The sequence below is a fragment of the Micromys minutus genome (genome assembly GCF_963924665.1).
Source record: "Micromys minutus genome assembly, chromosome: 22".
NCBI lineage: Eukaryota > Metazoa > Chordata > Mammalia > Rodentia > Muridae > Micromys > Micromys minutus.
This window is the reverse complement of record NC_137957.1, coordinates 3183383-3205305: the sequence shown is the minus strand read 5'-3', so window position 1 is coordinate 3205305 and position 21923 is coordinate 3183383. Positions and strand designations below refer to the sequence as shown.

At 45.8% G+C, this 21923-nt stretch overlaps 1 protein-coding gene across 2 annotated transcripts; it reads left to right on the top strand.

Moving 5' to 3' along the window:
- The first annotated feature begins 140 nt into the window (after window positions 1-140).
- On the top strand, window positions 141-15467 carry AKAP8 (A-kinase anchoring protein 8). 2 transcript variants are annotated; one of them, XM_080935811.1, is made up of 14 exons: window positions 141-227; window positions 1746-1784; window positions 2859-2891; window positions 3368-3647; window positions 4012-4495; window positions 4879-5008; window positions 5201-5247; window positions 6330-6363; window positions 8090-8177; window positions 9147-9288; window positions 9529-9622; window positions 10258-10388; window positions 12593-12688; window positions 13744-15467. In XM_080935811.1, the coding sequence occupies exons 1-14, from the start codon at window positions 209-211 to the stop codon at window positions 14191-14193; spliced, it is 2067 nt and encodes a 688-aa protein (XP_080791937.1). In that variant the 5' UTR covers window positions 141-208; the 3' UTR covers window positions 14194-15467. The 2 variants fall into 2 exon arrangements, with proteins under 2 accessions (XP_080791937.1, XP_080791938.1); XM_080935812.1 differs by lacking the exon at window positions 141-227 and adding an exon at window positions 735-809.
- The last annotated feature ends 6456 nt before the right edge of the window (window positions 15468-21923 follow it).

Sequence of the window (21923 nt, the reverse complement as noted above, 5' to 3'; positions counted from 1 at the left end):
ACCCTTGAGGCACAATTCCCGAGATGCTGTAGATTTGCAACCCGGAAGGCTAGGAGGGTCGGCGGGGGCGGGCCCACTTGAACAACCAATGGTAGCGCCCAGAAGGGAAGACGTACGCTCTTCGTCTTCCAGTAGCAGACGGCACGTTGAACGCATGCGTTCTGAGGAAAGCTAAGAAAAGGGTCTGCTGGCGGATCGCGTCGAAGACATGGAGCAAGGCTACGGAGGTTAGTATAGGCTATTCTGCACCACGGGAGACCATGCCGCATGTGGTATTCGGGCTGAGTCGGCAGCCGGAACACACTTGCCGCAGCTCGGTTCTGTGTGGAGTCGGCCCGGACGCGCGCGCTTCCCCTATTGGGCCTCTGCGCAATCGTTCCCGAGGCGCCGCGTGTGGATTGGTCGGTAGAACTCGGGGCGGGGGGTGCGGATGAGGCGCGGACGCCGACGCTATGGCGGGTTTCTGGATGCGTCCTGGGCCGCTTTCAAAGTGCAAACCGAGTGTCTCTTCGCGGCTCGGACCGGAGGACCCGGGTGGTCTCAGTCCCGCCTTCTCTTCCGAAGACGCCACAAAATGGCGGCCCCAGGGGCGGGGCTAAAGCGAGCGCCGGGAGAAGGCGGGGGTCCGGGTCGGCAGTAGCGGGGAAACAGTCCCAGAACTCATCCTAAGCAGGTCGTCCTTGAGAGCTCGTGTCCACCGCGCTCGCTTTCCTGCGCGCCATCAGCCCAGCTATGCACTGTGGCAACAACTCCTCGGGATACCCTGGCTGGGTCTCTGCCGTGTTCGCGGCGTGTGGTGCCCACGAGAGGTGTGCTGCTTGAGGGACTGGAACTGTAACATTACAGTGGCCTGGAGGGAACAGGGGGGTCTGCGCAAGCCCAGCGTTGCCTTTCCTAACCTAAATTTCAGCAACTTTTTGCAGTTAGGCTTCGCTTCTCGAGCTATCTGCTTTTAATCTGGGAGACCTTGACTCTACCGAAATTTATCTACAGGAGATAGTTGCAACACGTGGAATGGGGTTCGAAGCGGGCCCAGGGAGTGGTCAGTGGCTTCTGGCTGCTGAGGAAGGGATCTTGAGAGGCAGCAAACAGAGCCTAGAGCTGGACTTGTCAGGCCTGAGGTGTGATAACTCGTGTGCTTGGATATCTTCTTAGCCTTTGGGATCCTAGATCTGTGTCTCCCATTCTTCGCCTTTTCCACCAGATAACCTGTCACAGCCCTGCTGTACTTCCTTGGTTAGGGAACGTCATGGGGACTCCCACTTTCTACCTGACACAGAATTTGTAGCCTCCCTAGTTTCTAAGGAGCAATTGAGTATGGCAGTACTTACTTAGAGAGATAACCATTCACTTTGTCAGAATGAACTCATTTGACAGGCCGGGACTGTGCCACTCTGCCAGGCTGTGACCTGTGCTCCTGGAATACAGAGGGTAGAGTGTAATCCCCCTTCTGGTCAAAGGCGTGCTGTAGGGGATGGCTCCATAGGTCTGGTAGCACTCTGGGTTTTCCCACTTCTGTGGCAGCTGGGCCAGTAGAGTGGGCACTGTAACCTAATGCTTTGTCCCTCGTCCTACAAGCTTGTTTCCCTCCCCCAATTTTTTGTTTGTTTTGATTTCAGATCATCCAGGTAAAGTGTGATGGTTTGTGTGAGTTTGGGGGCCCGGGGCAGGATGGAGGTGGATGTTATCAGAACCTTCGTTTTCTCCATGGTAGGATAGAACCTTGACACGTGGTCTTTTCACAGGCTATGGGGCATGGAGTGCTGGACCTGCCAACACCCAGGGTAAGTGGCTCCTTAATGGGTTTCACTGTGGGTTCTCCACTGCGTGACCTTTGGTAGTAGAGTTCAGCATCTGCCTTCAACTGGGTGTGTTTTGCCTTCTTTTTATTTTCTTTCTAGCTTTAAAGGGAAGAATCATTTATTGAATACTATAAGGGAGTTTAGCAGTAGACCATAAGTCAGCTTAGTAATAGGATACTCCCTGTATCACTTCCCTACCACCACAGTCTTCCTAAAATCGGAAAGGAACTCAGTAGATGGTACAGTTAACATGCAAGGGGCCCCAGGATTGGGCTCAGTAGCATCCCTTTCACCCCTATTAGTCTCTGTGTACAAATTGTGCGTTCCTGTTATGGTCAGCATACTGTGGAACCGTTTTTGTTTTGAGGTACTTTTCTTGTGACCATTTGACTAAAGAAATGTACAAAAACAAAAGAGTAGGCTAGGTGTGGCCTAGGCTTTTGCTCATCCTTATTTTCTGAGTCTAGAACCTGCCCCACACTCAGTCCCATTCTAGGGGACAAAAGTTTCCCTTGTTTTCTAGTACCAGGCCAAACGTTGTGCTGTTGGAGGCAAACCACTTTTTTTTTCATGTGTATCACTGTGTGTCCCATGAGGAGGTCTCCAAGACACCAGTGCCACATAATATGCTCTTGTTCAGTTGAGAAAGTGATTTTTTTTTCTTTCCACTGGTGCCTTTGGTATGATTGAGAATGACTAGGTTTGGGCTCCTGGTGCAAAATGGGTTTATATAGGGGAGATCTTTCTAAGGTCCAGGCCAGACTGTCCTCTCTGTTGATCCTGTAGTGTAGCTCACCATCCCAGGGATTACTGTGTACCTTTCTTTCCCTAGCTTTCATGGGAGAAGTCAGGCTTGGCAGAGAGAGAGAGACAGACAGACAGACAGACAGAGAGACACAGAATGTCCGTGGTGCTCTGTACCCATTCTGTAAACTATAAGCAAGCTCAGGACTACTGCCACCACCAGTCACACACCCTGTCTTCTGGTGCGGTGAGGTAGCAGCTGTCCTTAGGTAACTGGCATTGGGGTGCTCATGTGTTTCTGTTTTTCCTAAGGTACATACGGAAGTGGTATGGCCAGCTGGCAAGGTAAGACCTTCTGAAGGGGTCTGAGGTGGGCAAGTGGGTCTGTAAACAGCCATCCAGAGGGGCTGGGCCAGGTGCAGGTCCCCACTCCCCCATCCTGGCTGTGCACATAGCTCTGTTGGAGAATAAAAGCTACTGGGCACTGGGCCCTGAGGCGTGCCAGAGCTAGGCTGACCTGAAGGGGAGTTTGAACTTGTTCAAGAGGGGTTGTGGATATAGTGCAGGAACAGTTTTCAAATGTCTGTCAGTATATGGAATTGCTGTTCTGAGGTTCTTCACCACCTCTGGCTTTGATTAGGAAACAAGTCCTTCTGTAGCCCCTGATTGTCTGGTCATGATCATGTGTGTTGTGGTGTGACGTTGGTGATCCTTGGTTCCATAACTTTCCCTTTGGGTGGGCAGAGAGTGCTCCCACAGATAGAATGTCCTGGCTAGCCTCCTGTGCTGAGGCCTTACATGGCTCCTCTTTCTCCTGATAGGCTATGAAAGCTACAACTACTACAGCGCTCAGAGCACCGGTGTCCCTGCAGGAGCGCCCTATAGCTATGGCCCAACCTCCTGGGAGGCCACCAAGGCCAGTGATGGTGGCCTGGCCGCTGGGAGCTCTGCCATGCATGTGGCCTCTTTTGCGCCAGAGCCATGTGCCGACAACTCTGACTCGCTCATTGCCAAGATCAATCAACGTTTGGACATGTTGTCCAAGGAAGGAGGCAGGGGTGGGATCAGCAGCACTGGGGAGGGCATGCAGGACCGAGACAGGTGATTATGGCCTTCAACCTCCTAGTGGAATTCCTTCTGGAATCTCGGGAATGGGTACCAACTCTTTTAGAAAGCTCTCTTTCCCTGTTCCTGTGTTAGGCTGGAGTTGGACCCTGTGGGGAGGGCTTCCTTGAAGGTTTCTTAAACTGTTGGCCAGTTAAGTTAACAAAGATTCTTCCAGCAAGGGCTTCATGCTCTTTCTTTGTTAGCAGTGTTTGAATGAGCATTCTTAGGCCAGTTTGCCTTCTAGGCATTCAGGTAGATACTGGGTGGATTGGTTTCTTAATTCTGAATGTAGCGGGGGCAGATTATAGGGTAGCTTGGGCGGCTTGGTCTCCTAATCAGTTGTGTGCTTCCTTTGCAGCTCCTTCCGCTTCCAGCCGTATGAGTCCTACGACTCCAGGCCCTGTGTGCCCGAGCACAATCCCTACCGCCCCAGCTACAGTTACGACTATGACTTTGACTTGGGGACTGACCGCAATGGTAGCTTTGGTGGGACATTCAATGACTGTCGGGACCCAACCCCAGAGCGAGGTGCCCTTGATGGTTTCATGAGGGGCCGGGGCCAGGGCCGCTTCTCGGATCGGAGCAACTCCAGCACCTTCATACGTAGTGACCCCTTCATGCCACCCTCAGCCTCCTCGGAGCCCTTACCCACTACCTGGAATGAGCTGAGCTACATGGGTGGACGCGGTCTAGGTGGGCCCTCCACCAACAGGCCACCTCCTTCCCTCTTCTCCCAGTCCATGGCCCCTGACTACAGCATGATGGGCATGCAGGGGGTGGGCGGTTTTGGTAGCACCATGCCTTATGGATGTGGCCGGTCCCAGACTCGGATACGGGATTGGGTAAGTTCACCAACTTTTGTCAGGCCTATGCCTTTTCTTTCTAACAACTTTGTTGAGGTAAAAGTTGTGTGCCTTTGTATACTGTAAGATGCCCTTGTTTCCCAGTGTATAGTTCCAGTTTCAGTAAGTTTAACCACTTGGTTTTAGATGTCTCCAACTCATCTGTTCTCTGTCCCTGGGATGGCCTGTTGTGTCATTTCACAACAGTAGACACCTGTGTGGTTTTGTGTATCTGGCTCCCTCAAGCTTTTGGACTCCTATTATAGTCTCTCTTTTGAAGGTTTCTTCCTGCCTTTGTTTCCTGTCCTTATAAATGCTGATCTTTATTTGTGGGGCATCTTTTAGGCCCAGGTTAGTAGTACATGACATGTGTTTGTCTGTAGCCCAGAAGGAGAGGGTTTGAACGCTTTGGACCAGACAGCATGGGCAGGAAGCGGAAACCGTTTCCATTGTATGAAGAGCCTGATGCCAAGCTGCCCCGGGCTGACAGTGAAGGCGATCTGTCTGAAAATGGTATGCTCTGGGATCACTGAGCCAGGGGGGTGGGATGCGAGTCAGTCACCTGCTCTGGCCTGGGGTGGCATTGTTGGCTAACACTGCCTTAGCTAAGCCCTGTTGCCAGTGTGAGCACGGAGCCTGACAATGTGAGAATGTTCTGGAAACATCTACATAGAGGCTGACACTTCTGTTCCCCACATCTGGCAGATGATGGAGCTGGTGACTTGAGGTCAGGAGATGAAGAATTCAGGGGGGTAAGTTTACATTTTGTTTGTCTCTGGGCTTGCTTGCTTTTATTTATTTATTTTTTTCCTCACAGAGGTGAAAATAGCTGTTGCTTGAATCAAGCATATACCTTCTGTGTGCATCCTGTAACAACCATTTTGTTCTTGTGTTTGCTTGTTTTTAATTCTAGTTTCTCTCCCCTCTTAGTTCCCTCAACCTCTTGTCCTCTTCTCCAGATCCATTCCTCCTGTTCCCTTCTGAAAAGAGCAGGTCTCCCAGGGATATCATCCACTGTCCTCTATCTTAAAGCTCCTAAACCCTTGCCTTACAGTGCAGAGTCTTAACCATCAGCCTTCTAATGGTGGGGCTCTGCAGGGTGCTGCTGACCCTGTCTGATACCCAATCACTGTGGAGTGTCAACAGAGGCCAGTCTTGGGCCATAACACAGTCCTGAGGAATGCACAAGGTGTTAGAAAGTTTGCTCTGGGTACTTCTGATGCTCAGGTAGAAAGCCAGGTGAGGGTGAGCTGACAGAATCTTGAATAGCTTTGTTCTTTTAGGTGACAGGTGGTAGAATCCAAGGCTTAAACCATGTTCCACCCACCTACCACCAACAACTCTGAAGTTTTTCTAAGAATTTTCCTCATTCCCCATTCAGTTGATGTAGTTCTTGAGGCTGGAGGTCTGCAGTTCTTCTCTTAGAGCTGCCCAGAGCATCAACTCTGTAGATAATCCTAGGATCTGTATTTATACTAATTTGTTAGAATACTAAACACATACTTAGAAATTTGGGGAAGCCTGTTGCTAATCAGTGCTAGAATTAAAACACCCCAAACTGGAGGTGTTTCCCTGACAGTGGATAAGCTCTTTCTCTGTGGTACTGAACTATATGGGATGCCTTTGCCTGGGCAGGAAAAAAATTACCTTTATGGTCTTCTAATAGCAACGAATTATAACAGGACACTGAGGTTTCTTGGTGTTGCCTCATTTCCCAGCATCATAGCAGGCCAGGGTCTACGGTAAGACCACATACTAGGTATTAGGGCCTGGGCTGGTTAGAATTCTGGAACTTCTACCTCACTACCTGACATTGTGTGTGCCCTTTTTCCAGGAGGATGAATTCTGTGATTCCAGGAAGCAGAGAGGTAGGTGTCACCTGGTTATCTTTTGTAGCCTTTTTTTATCTGACCCACACTCATTGCCCAGCTCCCAGCCAGCTTCTGAACAAAACAATTTTCATGGAGAACTTCCTGGTTCGTGGCAGAGGAGCTGCAGCTGTGCAGTGTACCCACACTGGGAACTCTGCCCAAAGCTTGGTCCCAGTGTTTGGGCAAGATTTGCTTGAAAAGAATTCTTTGCCTCAGTAGATACAAGTTGTAGGAGGTAGGAAACCCATCTCTGGGTATCTGTGATACCCATGTTAGGAAAGGGGGTTTCAGAAATCTGAAGAGAAAGAGGCGCCTTTTCTATTCCATATTCTGGCCCATCTTCTTTATTCCCACCCGGGTGTTTTTGTTGTTTTGTTAGGTTTTTTTTTTTTTTTTTTTTCTTCAGTTGTGAGCCTCAGTTTGTGCCCTGGCCTCTGCAAAACGTATTGGCAGCTTCAGAATGCCTACTGTGGCTGACCTTGAGGGGGGAGGATAGCCTGTCAGGTGTGCTCAGGCCCACGTCTAAAGGCAGGAGACCTAAGAGCCCAAATCAGCATGGGTAGCAAGGTCTTAGCCACCCAGCAGCTACTTGGATTTTTTTCTCTGTTGTGTGGACCTGTCCTAGTTGGTTACTCTCAAGGTTCACAGGCTATCCCTTATCCCTTATTATCAGGCCTGTGGCTCCTTTAAGGTTCTCAGGTTAGCTAACCCTCAGGTGCCCCTCATCCTACATATTAAAGTTTTGTCCACAGCGCGGGATCACTCCCCAACCCCCAGCATTCAGTTCATGCAGCCGGGTAAATGCTAAAGCAAAGGTGACATGTTTGTTGCGCACAGGTCCTGCTACCCAACCGGGATGACTTTGCTATTAAACAGCAGTCATAGTTTCAGGCAGTGACCTCTTGCCAAAAGTCCCACACATCCTTTTGAGAGGCTTCTGAGCAGCGCACGCCGGTCGCCATCTTCGTGGGACAGTCTCGGGACTGGCATCAGGGGTAGGGGTTACAGTTCAGATGCTTATCCAACCTTTTTTCAGCATCCAGCCCTGGCCCTGAGCCTGGGGCTCTGGCGTGGTCTCATGCTGTGACGCTGGCTACAGGGCTCTCCTGGGAGCTATGCCAGCCCCACCCAGGGAATGGATGGGAGGACCAATTGGTCTCTTCCCACTTTTGGTTCTAGGATTATTTCCCACTCCTACTTGGAAAAGTCCAAGGTTGTTGGTTTTGTGAGTGGAAGATAGAGATCGGGCCAGCAAGGACTGTCAGACCTGCTGAGTCCCCAGTTCAGGTGAAGCCAAAAAGGACAGTCACCACAACCCACCTAGATGTGGGGTGGAGGGTGGCAATGTAGCTTGCTATATTTCCCGAGGCTTTCCAGCTGCTGCCTCTGTGGAGATATTTGCAGCTCTGGGTGAAGAGCCAACAACAAAGTACTGTAATGGACAAGCAGCCTGGGTCAGAACAGTAGGTGGCCATGAGTGAGATGGGCCTCTGCCCATCAGGCAGTGGGAGGAGTGAGGCAGCTCCTCTGGGTTCTCATCAAAGGTCCTGGTACATCAGGAACCTCTAACAGCTCCTCGGTGCTTTGGGGTACCCTAGCCCTGCCACAAAAGCAATGGAAGCTGGGCACAGGTATGGCTGTCAAGCTGCAGCATCCAATTTGGCCCTGGAGCTGACCTCTTCTGCAGGCTCCTCAGTGTCTCGAGGGGACTTTTCTGTTACAGGAGAAAAGGAGGATGAGGACGAAGATGTGAAGAAGAGACGGGAAAAACAAAGGAGGAGAGATAGGATGCGGGACCGAGCAGCTGACAGGTGAGGGGCTAGTGAGGTGAGGCAGGTCGTCAGGGTCAGGTAAAGATCCCCCACTGAAGGCATTTGGATCTGGGCTCTGTCGGGCTCTCCAAGTCGCATGTCCTCCCTCTGTAATGCACAGGGGTTTGGGTTTGTAACCTGCTGTCGAGAAATCTTTGCCAAGTTGATGGACAATACTACTAAGAGAAGTGTGTAAAAAATGTAGTTTGTTAACTTAGTTTTTGCTTGGAGAGTCCACTTCTGAGACCATCTTTCCTCACCTTTGGAATTAGATGCTAGAACTATGAGAGCTCTCTTGACTCCTCAGCAGACAAGGGATGTCAATCCTGTCTGCTGACTTGACATTCAACCTCCTAGAAAGTGACCTTCATTCAGTAGAGCTGGTCTAAATCTAGACAGTCTCTGGAATTCAGGAGAGTGGGAACATGTGTGTATGTGATTCTGCTGGCCAGGTTTTTGTGTCAAACAAGAATGCTAAAATGCCAAGCTCATATGTGATGCTCTGACTCCACCATGGAACTGTCCTTCATGATTAAGCATATGGCTTAATACTGGCTATATGAGAATCTGTTGCTTTTTGTCATTGTCCTTACCAAACAAGTCATCTCCCTGGACCAAATGATTTGAAATTCTCATCTGTGTGTGTATGAGTGCACATCTGCCACAGCCCACTTAGGAAGGTCAGAACACAGTTCTTAGAAATTTGTTCCTTTCCACCTGTGCACTGAGGTCTTAAGCTTGATGTAAGTTGCTGAGTGATTTTTCCAGACTATAACCCCTGCTCTTAAGACTCAGATACCATCTGATGCTGTTTCCTAGCTGGGCTCAGTGGCTCAACACTAGTTTCAGTCTCTCAAAGGCTCCTCTTGGCTCTTTCAAGGACAATGCGAATCCTGTTTCTTTTGCATTTCTGTACCCAGAGATGAGCTGGTGGTCTCTGTATTACCACTTCTTTCTCTGTCTCTGTAGGATTCAGTTTGCTTGTTCTGTATGCAAGTTTCGTAGCTTTGAAGATGAAGAAATTCAAAAGCATCTGCAAAGTAAATTTCATAAAGAGACCCTGCGATTTATAAGTACCAAACTGCCGGACAAGACGGTAGAATTTCTCCAGGTAAAGTATGCTACAGTGCTTGTAGATAGCCCTGAAAGTATAAGGACCCTTTAAGGGTTAAGAATGAGAGACCTAAACATAATACAATTTCTTCTCCCAAATTGAAACTCCTGTGTCATGGGTGATGACAGTTCTGACCACAGCAGGTTTTACCCGTGGACCTGCTACAGTAGCACCTTGTCACACTCAGAGCAGTGTGTTGTCATTTAATTTGGTGGCCTCATCTCTTAATCCTTCTAGGAGTACATCATAAACAGGAATAAGAAAATTGAGAAACGGCGTCAGGAGTTGTTGGAGAAGGAAAGCCCTAAACCCAAACCAGACCCATTCAAAGGTCAGTTGTGATCTCAGCGTCTAGCTTGTTCGGATGCTCTTAAAGGTGCAGAACAGGACTTGTGTAGGCTGGCTGCTCTTCCAGAGGACTCAAGTTTGGTTATTGTTACCACAGGGCAGCTCTGTGGCTCCAGTCCCAGGGAATCCAATGCCTTCTTGGCTTCACGTAGACATGAATACAGGCAAAATACCAACACACATAAAATGAGTAGATTGAAAAAGAAGACAGAATGCAAAGGTTTATATAGTTCTGTGTGTATGCTAGCATTTAAACAGTTAAATGGAGGCAGCCTACACCTTTAATCCCAGCACTTGGGAGGGAGGGGCAGGTCAGTCTGAGTTCAAGGACAATGTCTTCTACAAAGCAAGTCCCAGGGTACCCAGGGCTACATAGTGAGACCCTGTCTCAGAATACTGAACAAGAACAGCAGTGCAGTGCCGTGAGAGCACCGCTTCCGAGACAGCTCATCGGAGGGGTGTGAGGGGTGTGAGGCAGCCAGTGCTTCTCACCTGGTGTGGACTCCAAGGAGCTGAGCTCCACCTTCTCATAAAGATGTCCCAGAGAGTAGCACAGGGACACAGTGTGGACCTTGCTGAAGAGGAGGAAGAAAGATGTTTGTTTGGGTTCCATTCCAGGGATTGGCCAGGAGCATTTCTTCAAAAAGATTGAAGCCGCACATTGCCTGGCCTGTGACATGCTGATTCCTGCACAGCACCAGCTCCTCCAGCGGCATCTGCATTCTGTGGACCATAACCATAACCGAAGGGTAAGTCTTCCTCTGATTCACACTGGCTCCTGGGGCAACCATTCCTCTGCTGCCATCCTTGTGTGTTGTAGCAGGAGTTCTCACACTCTATCAGGTCTTAGTGAGTCTCATCTTACTGTGACCTTCACTCTAGAGTCTTACTAAAATGTGGTTGGACTTGGTGGAATGTACCTCTAGTTCCCATCTACCTGATGCTAGGTTGAGAAGCAGAAGCTGGCCTCTGCCTCCCAAGTACTAACAGTGTATGCAGACACCCATCCTGGCCCCTCTTAAAAAGAGAAGGGAGGAAAAGCACAGAAGTTAAGTCAGAGTTAAGTTTCCCAGTTGCTGAAAAATTGGATTTCAGTAAGATAATAACACTAGTCAGAACTCCGTGGCCTGGAGCACTGACCTAGGTTTTAGCATTGGTTTGGTTCTTCCATTAATGGTGAGGCTAAAGATTTAACCTGGCGATTAGGAAGGTTTTGTTGCTGGTTTGTGGGGATTGTTTGTTTTCATAAAAGGTCTGATATAATGAGCCTCTATCTGATCCTACAATCACAGATGGAACCAACTGGAGATTGAAAACTTTTGGTGTAAGAATTCAACTATACTGAATGCACTGCAATTCTTTTTTTTTTTTTTTTTTTTTTTTTTTAATCTTCTCCAACCAATACCTACCTCATCCTAGCTGGTTTGCAGAGCTAGTTTTGTTAGGCTTATAAATCATCTAAAATGTAGGGAGGATATGCACAGGCCCTAGGCAGATAGATAACCGTCCATTTTATAGGAGCCGAGTCCTTGGACCTCATTATCTGAAAGTGCCATGAAGTCAGTGCCCTGCAATTAGGATGGCTCTGTGGGTCCAGGACTTTTGATCTGCATCGTTTGGTACAACTGTTGTAGGTAGGCAGGAGCAGCCACAGGGGATAGAGTGGGTGTGTCTACACTGCTAATGCATCTCAGGATAAAATATTTTATATTTGTGCATTTTGGGTTTTTTGGGACAGGGTTTCTGTGTGGTCTTGGTTCTGTCTCATCTCTTAGTACATTTTAAAAAATTGTTTTTATTAAATGTGTATGATTGTTTTGCTTGTATACTTGTGTACCATGTGAGTGTCTGGTGCCTATGGATATCAGAAAAACACCAGATCCCCTTTAACTGGAGTTAGAGATTCCAGCTGAGAGCTGCCCTGTGGATGCTAGGAATGAATACTGGATCCTCTCCAAGAGCAAAAAGTGGTTTTATAGCCACTGAAACAAGTCCAGTTTCTCTAGGACTTTCAGAGATCTGCAGAGCAGTATTCAAACCAAGAGTTAGAATATGAAAAGATAAGCCTCAAAGCAGTCAAGTAGTTCATGAGCTGCTTTTTTGAGACAGGACCGTACCCTATAGAGGCTGGGCTCAAAGGCTTGTACCTCCATGCTTGCATAATCTAAAGTTTTGGTTCATGCTACAGGGATTTACCATGAGAGCAATATAACCCCCAAAACTGAAAAGGTTTGCCCTTTTTCCTGTTAGTCCACACAACTTATTTTGTTGTGTGTGCGTTGTTTGTGTGTGATACAGTGTCACTAAATAGCTTTGGCTGATGTGAAACTAGCCAGTCATTGCCAGACTGGCCTTGAACTCAGAGTTCACTATTTAGCCTTGCCTATGCACATCCAGCATGGTCTTCTTAAAAATCTTACCTGGTTTTGTCCTATAGTATAACCTTTCCATTTGGCACTGCTTTTATTTCAAGGGCTCTCTGGCACTTTTCTTGAGATTTTCCTCCAAAATAAAAGTGACATTTTCATGTCATGAAAGCTTAGTAGTGTCCTAGTTTTATTTCTTAATTCTGTATGACAAAATACCCTGACCAAAAGCAGCTTAGTGGAGAAAAGGTTTACTTTAACTGATTTCAGACTGTACCATATCATTTTGAGGAAGTAAATCAAGGCTGAAATCTGGAGCCATGTCCATAGTCAGGAGCAGAGAGAATGAATGAGCGCATGCTTAGTGTTTAGCTGGTTTTCTCTCCTGACATAGTCTAGTGGTTGGTGCCACTCCACTGATTCAGGGCAGCCCAATCTAGACAGTACAGCATTGAAACTTCTGGGTGGTTGGGCTGTGTCTAGTTGACACTTAAACTAACCATTGCACACCTTGGCTAGTTTTCTGGTTTCTCTTGGCTATTTTAAAAAGCCTTTTTTTTTTTTTTTTTTTTTAATTGTCTTTGCAGTTGGCTGCTGAACAGTTCAAGAAAACAAGTCTCCATGTGGCTAAGAGTGTTTTGAACAACAAGCACATAGTGAAGATGCTGGAAAAATACCTGAAGGTTTGTATTGTGAAACCAGAAAGGCCTTGGGGTGGAAGATTTTATGATATGTGTAGCCAGAGTCCCATGCTCAGCATTTCTGGGTTTTGAGCAGGTTGAAGGAGATCAGAAATCTGATAGTCAGGGGTTTCTAGAAACCTGGTACTTAGCTGTGACCTTGGGTATTGGTGCCATGTGAACCATTGCGTTATGCTGTTCAACACACACCCAAAAATCATGACTGTTTAGCTGTAAAGTACTGAGCAGATGCTAGTGATACTCTTATTAGAAAGCATCCAAAGCTGGGTGTAGTGACACATACCTATAGTCCCAGCTACTCCTGAGCCGTGGGAGCATTAGTTCAGCCCAGGAAATTGAGGTTAGCATGGCAACATATCAAGACCTAGTCTCATAACAAACAGTGAAACAGGGCTGGAGAGATGGCTCAGGAATTAAGACCACTGGCTGCTCTTCCAGAGTAGGCACTTCCCAGCAACCACATGCCGGCTCACAATCATCTGTAATGAGAACCGATGCCCTCTTCTGGTGTGTCTGAAGACAGCTGCAGTGGGCTCATATACATAAAATAAATAAATAAATCTTTTAAAACAGTGAAGCAAACTATAAATGAAATAAAAGTATGTGATGGCAAACCTGTAATCCTGTAATTGGGACCCAGATGCAGAGGGTTATTGAGTTTGAGACCAGCCAGAGCCATAATAAAAATGGGATAAAAACCAGTGCAGGTAGGATCTGTGGGGGCACTGGTGCTGCAGCATTTGTTTGCCGTGTGTGCTTGGATTTAATCCCAAGCCCCCAAATATGTGTAGTAGTTAACAGAGAGGCTGTTATTTTGAGAAGGTTGAAGGGAAACTTGGGAAGAGTTGGAGCAGGAAGAGGGAGGGGGGGATGTCATAAGTCGAATACTCACATATGTGAAATTCTAAATAAATTTACTAGGACTTCGGTCTACCGGTGTAGTATGCTGCTTTGCGGGCTCTGTTCTTAAAAAACAAGAGCTCATGAACTGGGCCCCGGCCTGGCTGTGGCACTGATTTCATTTCCTCTTTGTCCAGGGTGAGGATCCTTTTGTCAATGAAACTGCTGATCTTGAGGCAGAAGGAGACGACAATGTAGGAGAGGAGAAGGAGGAGACCCCAGAGGAGGTAGCTGCAGAAGTCTTAGCAGAGGTGATCACGGCAGCAGTAAGAGCAGTAGAGGGAGAAGGAGAGCCAGCTGCACTGCATAATGATGTCCTAGCTGAAGGAGAAGGGCCTGTGGACACCACAGAGGCCACTAGTGACCCCCACACTGAAAAGCTGCTGGAAGAGCAAACCTGTGAAACCGAGTCTGAAACCAGGGACATTGAAGGCGAGGCCAGAGGTGAGGCTGCTGAGGCCAGAAATGAAGCAGCTGTGCCAGCGGCAGAATTTGGAAGCACGTTACCTGTCACAGCTATCCCAGGAATCATGGAAGATGAGCTGGGACAAACTGATGCCGAGTCCAAAGATATTCCTACAGAATGATCTTTCTCCCTGTTTCAAGGGATGTGTTGTATCATGTGTTCTCTCATTTTATAAACTGTACTAGGGTGTGTGTGTGTGTTATTCGGTGGAAAGACTGGGCCATTTTCTTCCCAGTGTACCTCAAGGATTGCTATACAGTAGATGTCTTCCCACCTCTGTTAGGATACAAAGAGGTAAACCATTTTCCCAAGCGGCCTTTGATGGCTTTCTGTGCACTGCAGCTACAATAGTAAAAGTAGATTAAGTTCTAAGTTGGAATGTGAGGATTTGTGTTTCTGTTTAGTTGGTCTTTGTTTCGTTTTATTTTGCTTTTTCTCTTGGGAGCAATCTGATATGATACAACTTGCTTGAGGGGAAAAAATAATTATTTAAGGGAATTTACTTATTCACCTATGCATGGTGATCTGGGACATACACAGTCATCCATGTGTGAGAGCTGAGATTGTCCCCCGATAAGCAGTCCTGTTTCAGTAAACACCAGACCATTTCCAAAGGCCTTTATTTCAGCTCTGGCATTGAAATAGCATCTTGCTTGGACCAAGCTAGCTTTAGAACTCAATCCTCCTGTCTGAGCCTCTGGAGTATTGGGGCCATGTGTGTACAACCATGCTCAGCTGGGCTTTGGTTTTATAATGCACTGTATTGTATGTTCCTCACCAGCTGTGGCAGCATCCTGTTAACAGACAGATGGCATGCCATGGCAGTGACCTTGGCCTGTATCTGAGGTAGACCCTCACTACCCACCTGAGCCTGTAGAATGAAGACAGCTAAGGCACTGGTTCTCACTGTCCAGTTGTTTGTGTCCACCTCCATTAGTGAGGGGTATGTTCTGTTTTCCTCTTGTTTCACCTAAAAGTACTTCGTAAAGAAATGTGAAATTACTCCATTGATGAAAAACAAATGTAAGCTTCTGAAGATGGGATCTATAAAAAGCTCATGCAGTTAAGTAAAGATGTTTTCATTTTAAGAAAATAGTATTCCTTAGGCAGTTCTGAGTCTGAGAAAGGGAAGCTTAGAATGTATTTAACATAGCATGTACTAGGCTTTATGGGCTCAGGATGGTGGTCTCCCCCACACCCACCCCTTTTGAAATTACAGTGCTGTCTCCATCATTGACTATACAAAGCTCATATCTTGGGAACATTAACCCGTGAGGAATTATAGAAGCAAAAAAAATGTTGCAGCAATTTTATCAGCACATCTGTCAAGGAGCATTACTAGGGGATATGAGATGAACTTTGGGAATATCAATGTCAAAACAAGCAATAAATCGATGCCACGGAGCCATTTCTGTTCATTAATTACTGCTGTTTAGAGTGTGTGTGTGTGTGTGTTTATGATCTGAGAATGAAACATGGGACCTTCTGGCAAGCAACTCTTAACCTGGTGAGATCTCTCCATTTTTGACAGTCTTCAGGGTACTGGAATTACCCCAAAAATAAACAGTGGTGTGAAAAAAAAAACACTAAGAATTTTTGGTTTTAGAGACAATTTATCTATGTAGTCTAGCTGCTCTGAAACTAGCTCTGTAGACCAGACAGGCTGGCCTCAAACTCAAGTTCGCCTGCATCTGCCTTTTTTTTTTTTTTTTTTTTGAGTCCATTCCTTTCCTGACTTAAGTTTTAAGTAGGCCTGCCATTGAGAAACATCACATTTTAAGTGTGTGTGTTCTCCCATTTAATCTCAAATTTTATTATAGATGGAGTTATGTAAAATCTCCAAGATGAGGAATTACTTGGGTATGGGTCTTAAAGATGCTGGTAACTACAAGCTTTTCCACAAGGCACATTTGTTTTCTTATTTGGGTTCTCACTATCTAATTCGAGCTTCTGCCTGCCTCTACTTTTCCAGTAAGGAATTAAAGATGTAAGCTACCTTGCCCAGCTCTAAAAATAGATTTAAAAGCCTGGCCTGCCATCCCACCTATTCTAGAAGTTGAGGCCTGCCCGGTCAATTTGACTATCTCAAAATTTAAAAACACGGGTTAGCTTTCTTAGAAAGCTTGTCTAGCATATGTGAAGTTCTAGAGTAAATACCCTGCAGAGCTAAAAAGAAAAATTGCAGCACTCATTTTTATATAGTCATACACTACCTCTGCACAACACAGCTTGGGCAGGCCTTTTATGTGAGTACATCTACATCGTTACTGTTTTCAGAACAGTAGAAGAGGGCATCAGATCCCATTACAGGTGGTCACAAGCTACCCTGTGGTTGCTGGGGATTGAACTCTGGACCTTTGAAAGGTCAGTACTTTTAACCACTGAGCCATCTCTCCAGCCCTGAGTCATGGTGATCACAAATTCTATAGCCGAGCCTGGCTACATAAGACTTGATTAAAAACAAACCACACTGAGTATGTACAGTCAAGAAGGTCCACACTCGCGGTTTCTTACTGAACCATTTGGCATTGTTGAAAGAGTGGCTCATGGATCTAGGATTGCAGCTGGATATCAAGAGTATGTGTTTAAGGCTGGAGAGATGGCTCAGTGGTTAAGAGCACTGACTGCTCTCTTGAAGAAAGTCCTGAGTTCAATTCCCATCAACCACACGGTGGCTCACAACCACCTGTGATAGGGTCCAGTGCCCTCTTCTGGCTTGTGGGCATAAATGCAGGCAGAACACTATACATAGTAAATAAAGAGTATATTTAGTAGAGTGCTTTACTCCTTGAATTTAGAATTAAAAGTCTTTTTTTTTTTTTTTTTTTTTTTTGAGAGAGGGGGTCTCATGTATCCTTGGTTGGCTGGCTTCTTAACACTATATGGCTAACCTAGAGCTTCTTACCCTCCTGCTTCTGAATACTGGGATTATGGCTTCCTGCTATGACAACTGACTTGGCTTTATGGGATGCTGGGGTCAGACTTGGGGCTTTAAGACTTGCTTTGTAGTTTAAGCTAGACATGCTCTTTCCTCAGCCTTCTAAGTGTTGGGATTCCAAGCATCCGCTATCACCCTTGGCCTATTAACTGCTTTAAAGTGGGCAGTGGCATTGGGTGGAATCACAGGTTTGTGTAATCACTTTTATCTAGTTCCAAGATATGCTCATCCTTAAAGCCTTCGCTCTCGTTAATGTTGACACCTGCTTAGGTGTGGCAGCCCAACCTTGAACTCTCAGGCTGACTCAGCAGGATTTCTGCCTGGACTACAAATAAACCTGATGCCAGGCATGGTGGGTATGCCTTTGATCCCTCCACTCTACAAGCAGAGGCAGGCAGATCTCTGTAAATGTGGGACCAGCCTGGTCTACACAGACAAATCCAAACAGGGCCACAACTGAGAACCTGTCCCCAAAACAACAAACCCAAGCCTGGCATAGTGGCTAACATCAGTAGTCCTAGCACTGAGGCTGAGGCGGGTGTATATCCACGAGTTTAATAAGGCTACCCTGGGTTTCAGAGTGAGAACCTGTGTCAAAAACAAACCCACAGAACCCCGTGAGATGAGTGAACAAGCCCTTGGTATTGCTCTGTTCCCACCTAGGTACCTGCTCACAGCTGTCTAACTAGTTCCAGAGGATCTAGTACCTGAAGGGGCTCTACAGGCCCGACAGGCCTTGCCTTTCCTCCATTTCCTACTTTGCTAGACTGTTAGATTACATTCCTGAACCAGTCACCAGGGTCAGTTCCTTTATTTGGCTCCTTCTCTCCCTGAGGCTGACCAGCAAGGTCCAGCTATCAAAACACCCCTTTTGATTTCCATAATTAAAATGCTCAATCAAAATTAGCCAACTCGTTTTAACACAGCGTTTCCCCTTTTTTCGTTATAAACTGCCGTTTGCCTACAGCCACTCATCTATTCAGAGGCTTGTCCCTCGGAGCAAATACCCACCAACCCTGTCCTTTTCCTTCTCCCTTGTTCTCTCTTTCATGTCTTTTGTCCCTCTGGGGCAAACCTTTGTGCTGAGAACTTGTCCTTGGGGAGTCTTGTGCTGCTACTGGTCCTTTTAGTACCGCTTTCTGTCCCTGACATCAGGCATGCATGTGATATGTGCACATACATGCAGGCACATAAAATAAAACAAGAATATCCAGCTGGAGAAGTGAAAGACGACCCGAGAGTTCAGGTTCCACCACTCATGTCAGAGATGGCAGGATCTTTAACTGTTCTAGAATTTCATGGGACCCTGCGCTCAAGTGTAGACCCAATACACAAACATATAGAAATCCTTTGTTTATTTTTAAAGACAAGGATTCTCTGTGTGGCTTTTCTGGAACTCACTTTGTAGAGCACGCTGGCCTCAAACGCTGGGATCTGCCTGCCTCTGCTTTCCAGAGTGCTGGGATCAGAGGCTATACCACTATTGCCCTCCAAGATAGCAGAGAATGTTTAAGTTTAAAATTAACCTGACCAGGTAGTGGTGGTACATGCCTTCAGTCCCAGCACCTGGAAGGCAGAGGCCAAAGGCTCTCCAAATTCTGGTTTACAGAGCAAGTTCAAAGACAGTCATGGTTACTTGGTGAGACCCTATCTCAACAAAACAAATTGTGTGTGTGTGTCTGTGTGTATTCTTTTTAAAAAATATTTATTTTATGTATATGAGTTCAAATACATAGTACTTGTGATTCCTGGAAATTGAACTCAGGACCTTTGGAAGAGCAGTCAGTGTGTGTGCTTTTTTTTAAGCATTTTTATTGGATTTTTTAAATTTACATTTCAAATCTTAACCCCTTTTCTAGTTTTCCCTCTGAAATCTCCCTATTCCATCCCCATCCCTCTACCTCAATAAATTGAGTGTTCCCCTAGGGCTGGAGAGATGGCTCAGCGGTTAAGAGCTGAGATTGCTCTTCCAGAGGTCCTGAGTTCAAATCCCAGCAACCACATGGAGACTCACAACCATCTGTAATGGGATATGACACCTTCTTCTGGTGTGTCTGGACACAGCTACAGTGTACTTACATATAATAAATAAGTAGTTCTTTAAAAAAAAAAAAGAGCATTCCCCTACCCACCCACCCACTCACTCCCCGCACATCTCCCTGCCTGGCATTCCCCTGCAGTGGGGCAGTGGGCCTTCACAGGGCCAAGGGCCTCTTCTCTCCTTGATGCCCGATAAGGCCATCCTCTGCTACATATGTGGTTGGAGCCCTCCATGTGTGCTCATTGGTTGGTGTTTTAGACTCTGGGAGTCCTGGAGTATCTGGTTGGTTAATATTGTTGTTCTTTCGATGGGGTTGAAAACCCCTTCAGCTCCTTCAGTCTTTTCTAACTCCTCCATTGGGGGCCCTGTTCTTAGTCCAATGGTTGAGAGTTGGTTGAGAGCATCCAACTTTGTATTTGTCAGGCTCTGGCAGAGCCCCTCAGAAGACTTCTTGTCATCCACAATATTGTCTGGGTTTGGTGTCTATATTATGGGATGGATCCCCAGGTAAGGCATTCTCTGGATGACCTTTCCCTCCGTCTCTGCCCCACAATTTGTCTCTGTTTTTCCTCCTGTGAATATTTTGCACCCCCTTCTAAGAAAGACTGGAGCATCTGCTCTTGGGTCTTCCATCTTCTTGAGCTTCATGTGGTCTGTGGTTTGTAATCTTGGGTATTCCAAGATTTTGGGCTAATATCCACGTATCAGTGAGTGCATACCATTTATTTTATTTGTGTTATTTTGGGATTGGGTTACCACACTCAGGAAGATATTTTCTAGTTCCATCCATTTGCCTAAGAATTTCATGAAGTCATTGTTTTAATAGCTGAGTAGTACTCCATTGTGTATATGTACCACACTTTCTGTATCCATTCCTCTGTTGAAGGACATCTGGGTTCTTTCCAGCTTCTGGCTATTATAAATAAAGCTGCTATGAACATAGTGGAGCATGTGTCTTTGTTATATGTTGAAATGTCTTTTGGGTATATGCCCAGGAGTAGTATAGCTGGTTCCTCAGGTAGTACTATGTACAATTTTTTGAGGACTGATTTCCAGAGTGGTTGTACCAGCTTAAAATGTAACCAACAATGGAGTAATGTCCTCTTTCTCCAAATTCTCACCAACATCTGCTGTCACCTGAGTTTTTGATCTTAGCCATTCTGACTGGTATGAGATGGAATGTCAGGGTTGTTTTGAATTTCCCTGATGGTTAAGGATGTTAAACATTTCTTTAGGTTCTTCTCAGCCATTTAATATTTCTCAGTTGAGAATTCTTTGTTTAGTTCTGTAACCCATTTTTTAAATAGGGTTATTTGATTCTCTGGAGTCTAACTTCTTGAATTCTTTGTATATATTGGATACTAGACCTTTATCAGATGTAGGATTGGTAAAGACCTTTTCCCAATCTGTTGGTTGCTGTTTTGTCCTATTGACAATGTCCTTTGCCTCACAGAAGCTTTGCAATTTTATGAGGTCCCGTTTATCGATTCTTGATCTTAGAGCATAAGCCATTGGTGTTCTGTTCAGGAAAATTTCCCCTGTGCTTATGTGTTTGAGGCTCTTCCCCTCTTTCTCTTCTGTTAGTTTCAGTTTATCAGGTTTTATGTGGAGGTCCTTGATCCACTTGGACTTGAGCTTTGTACAAGGAGAAAAGAATGGATTGATTTGCTTTCTTCTGCATGTTGTTCTCCAGTTGAACCAGCACCATTGTTGAAGAGACTGTCATTTGTCCCCTGGATGGTTTTATCTCCTTTGTCAAAGATCAAGTGACCATATGTATGTGGGTTCATTTCTGGGTCTTCAATTCTATTCCATTGATCTACCTGCCTGTCTCTGTACCAATACGATACAGTTTTTACAACAATTGCTCTGTAATACAGTTTGAGGCTGGAGATCGTGATTTCCCCAGAAGTTCTTTTATTGTTGAGAAGAATTTTCGCTATCCTGGGTTTTTTTATTATTCCAAATGAATAGGCAAATTGCCCATTCCAATTCTATGAAGAATTGAGTTGGAATTTTGATGGGGATTGCAGCGAATCTATAGATTGCTATTGGCAAAATGGACATTTTACTATATTAATCCTGCCAATTCATGAGAATGGGAGATCTTTCCATCTTCTGAGATTTTCTTTGTTTCTTTTTTAGAGACTTAAAAGTTCTTCTCATACAGAGATCTTTTACTTCCTTGGTTAGAGTCACAACAAAATATTTTATATTGACTGTGAAGGGTGTCTTTTCCTCAATTTCTTTCTCAGCCTGTTTATCCTTTGAGTAGAGGAAGGCTACTTATTTGTTTGAGTTAATTTTATATCCAGCCACTTTGCTGAAGTTGTTTATCAGCTGTAGGAGTTCTCTGGTGGAATGTTTGGGGTCCCTTAAGTACACTATCATGTCATCTGCAAATCGTGATATTTTTACTTCTTTCTTTCCAATTAGTATCCCTTTGATGTCCTTTTGCTGTCTAATTGCTCTGGCTAGGACTTCCAGTACTATACTGAATAGGTTTGGGGAGAGTTGGCAGCCTTGTCTAGTCCCTGATTTAAGTGGGATTGCTTCAAGTTTCCCACCATTAAGTTTGATGTTAGCTACTGGTTTGTTGTATATTGCTTTTACTATGTTTAGGTATAGGCCTCGAATTCCTGATCTTTCCAAGAATTTTAACATGAAGGGTTTGTTGAATTTTGTCAAATGCTTTCTCAGTATCTAATGAGATGATCATGTGCTTTTTTTTCTTTGACTTTGTTTATATAGTGGATTATGTTCATGGATTTCCATACATTGAACCATCCCTGCATCCCTGGGATGAAGCCTAATTGATTGTGGTGGATAAATATTTTGATGTGTTCTTGGATTCGGTTTGTGAGAATTTTAT

Bases quoted from the DNA above. Each gene is read 5' to 3' on its own strand.
- AKAP8 (XM_080935811.1), top strand. The intron at 3,648-4,011 runs GTGATTATGGCC...CTTCCTTTGCAG, and splicing joins GGCATGCAGGACCGAGACAG to CTCCTTCCGCTTCCAGCCGT. The intron at 8,178-9,146 runs GTGAGGGGCTAG...CTGTCTCTGTAG, and splicing joins CGGGACCGAGCAGCTGACAG to GATTCAGTTTGCTTGTTCTG.